Below are 2643 nucleotides of genomic sequence, written 5' to 3' on the forward strand. Positions count from 1 at the left end.
GCCCCCCCCCCCCCCTCAATTCTCTCGACAGCCGTGGTACATACCTGTGGCGATAATTCTGTGCCTTCTCTTCATCATCATCGTCATCATCGTCATCTGCTGCATCTGGAGGGACTACAAGTGAGTAAAGCAAACCCGTGGTGTGAACACACTGTCTAATAATCTTCACCACCCCCTGCTTTCACCACCCCCTGCTTTCACCAACCCCTCCTTTCACCAACACCTGCTTTCACCACCCCCTCCTTTCACCACCCCTCCTTTCACCAACCCCTCCTTTCACCAACACCTGCTTTCACCAACCCCTCCTTTCACCAACCCCTCCTTTCACCACCCCCTCCTTTCACCAACCCCTCCTTTCACCAACCCCTGCTTTCCCCACCCCCTCCTTTCACAACCCACCCCCTTTTCACACTCACATACACGCCTCAGCTTGTTTATTTGTCCGTCTGTCTGCTTGCTTGCATGTTTGTTTTGTTTGTTTGCTTTCGTGTTTGTTTGCTTGTTTGTTTGCTTGTTTGTTATTTCTTTTGTTGGTTTGTTTGTTTGCTTATTTGCGTTTTCTTGTTTATTTGCTTGTATGTGAATTACTTGCTTCTTGTGTAGAAACTTTACTTTCCCTCTCGCCGACATTAGGACTGACCCTGTATTCCAAAAATAGAAAACTTGAGTAGACGAGCCAGACAGTTGATTAAGAGGATAACGAGTTGCCTTATTGCCTCAGAGCTCGGCTGATTAATGCGTCATCGGTTTGTGTACTCATTAATACATGTACGCGAGTGGAGCACGTCATCAGTTTGTGAGCTCATTAATGAAAGTACACGAGTGGAACACGTCATTTGATGAAAGTGCAAGCGTACAATGTTGTCCCTACATTCAGTAAAGGCAACATGGGGACTAGATTCTATCTACTTTCGATTAGTTTGTTATTTTTTTGGCCTTATTTGCGTCAACAGCCTCTGCCCTAGCTATTTCTCCCCTTTTCCATCTTTCTGACAGAGTTAGCCATAAAGCACTTTTATGTCTTGGTTTGTTTTTTTTTGGGGGGGGGGGGGTTCACTTTGAAAGGAAGCTATTAAAAGTCCCCATAATAGCCAGAAATATAGGTCAGTTCTGCAGTGAGTCTGGGAGATAACTCCTTACATTTTTTATGAGCTCGCCTTGCCGAGAGGAACAAACATCTTATCGTGGTTTGTAAAAACTGAGGAAAGCGAACTGGCCTGCCGTACTGGACTCAAAGAGGTTTTATATAATACTAGAGCTCTCAGCAGTGACGTCACACGTATCAGATAGGAAAGGGGGGGGGGGGAGGGTCTTTTACCCTCATCGGCATGGCCGGAGTACCCCCATAAGTGCTTTCCGCATTTAGACAGAATTTTACGGTACTTTGCTTTTCATAAGTTGACATAATTTTGCTTTGCTTTTCATAATAATATGTGAAGGATGCTGACAAAATGAGTTACTTTCGAATTCCAGCCTCATGGGCACAGATAGATTATATCAAAGTTATTGTTTAGGTTTATATAATTTTGCTAAAAGACATTAAACTTGAAAAAAAAAAGGATCAGTTTAAAATTTACAAATTTGATGTGTCTTTTTTCGGTCTACGTATCCATTCGCGGATTGCTAGAAGTAACTCATTTTGTCAGCACGCCTCACATGATACCATGAGCTGAAGTCCTAGACTTCTTTTGCTTTGCTTTCCTCATGTTGTCTTTCTTTCGTATTGCCTTTTACAAATGTGACACCATTTTGCTTTGCTTTTCATATTTGAACATCATTTTGCTTTGCTTTTCATAGTAATTTGACACCATTTTGCTTTGCTTTTCATATTTGACACCATTTTGCTTCGCTTTTCATATTTGAACATCATTTTGCTTTGCTTTTCATAGTAATTTGACACCATTTTGCTTTGTTTTTCACATGTGAACATCATTTTGCTTCGCTTTTCATAGTAATTTGACACCATTTTGCTTTGTTTTTCACATGTGAACATCATTTTGCTTCGCTTTTCATAATAACTTGACACCATTAGCTGAATTCCTTTTTTCTTTTGCTTTGCTTTTATTTACAATATTAAATCCAAGTTGCTTCGCTTTTCATGATTTAATATCGTTTTGCTTTGCACCTTATTTGCATGCCCCAATGCTTCGCTTCCCCGCTTGCCAGCTATACGAAAGCTTTGTTTCAGGACGAGAGACAGCCGCAATGTCAAACGGATGTCCGAGATACTCCGAGGCTACGACGAAGAACATTTCTCTCGGGAGCCGGACATTCCTAACCCGACCTTTGCCCCCGATGACCCGGAACTCGACGGGTCAAAATCAAGCACCTATTTTGTCACAATGCAGTAATAGCCCTTCGCCTGCTTTTGCTTTCGCTTCTACCGCGTAAGCTTGAAACATTTTTTTTTGGTGAACTCACAACGCTTGAAAAAGTACGTTCATTTAATATGCATGTCTTTCTTTGATGCTTTAAGAACTTGCTTACTGTGCGTTCAAAATGTATTCATACGCCAGGAGACGCCAACAATGTTTGCACGGGTGCACACACTCACACACACATACACACGCGCACACATACACACATACACACTCTCATAAACATGAGACAAGAGAGAGAGAGATAAAAAGAGAAAGAGAGAGG

The 2643-nt window shown here is 42.0% G+C and overlaps 1 protein-coding gene across 1 annotated transcript in view; it reads left to right on the plus strand.

The window, feature by feature from the left end:
• The window catches only part of LOC101859925, a gene marked incomplete in the record, with an annotated part of 45666 nt that overhangs the window by 41930 nt on the left and 1093 nt on the right, over positions 1-2643 (plus strand). Inside the window, 1 exon segment of the mRNA XM_013081065.1 lies at positions 32-120. Within this exon segment, the coding sequence (XP_012936519.1) occupies positions 32-120 (89 nt within the window).

The sequence above is a fragment of the Aplysia californica genome, unplaced genomic scaffold (assembly GCF_000002075.1).
Source record: "Aplysia californica isolate F4 #8 unplaced genomic scaffold, AplCal3.0 scaffold00113, whole genome shotgun sequence".
Taxonomy (NCBI): Eukaryota; Metazoa; Mollusca; class Gastropoda; order Aplysiida; family Aplysiidae; genus Aplysia; species Aplysia californica.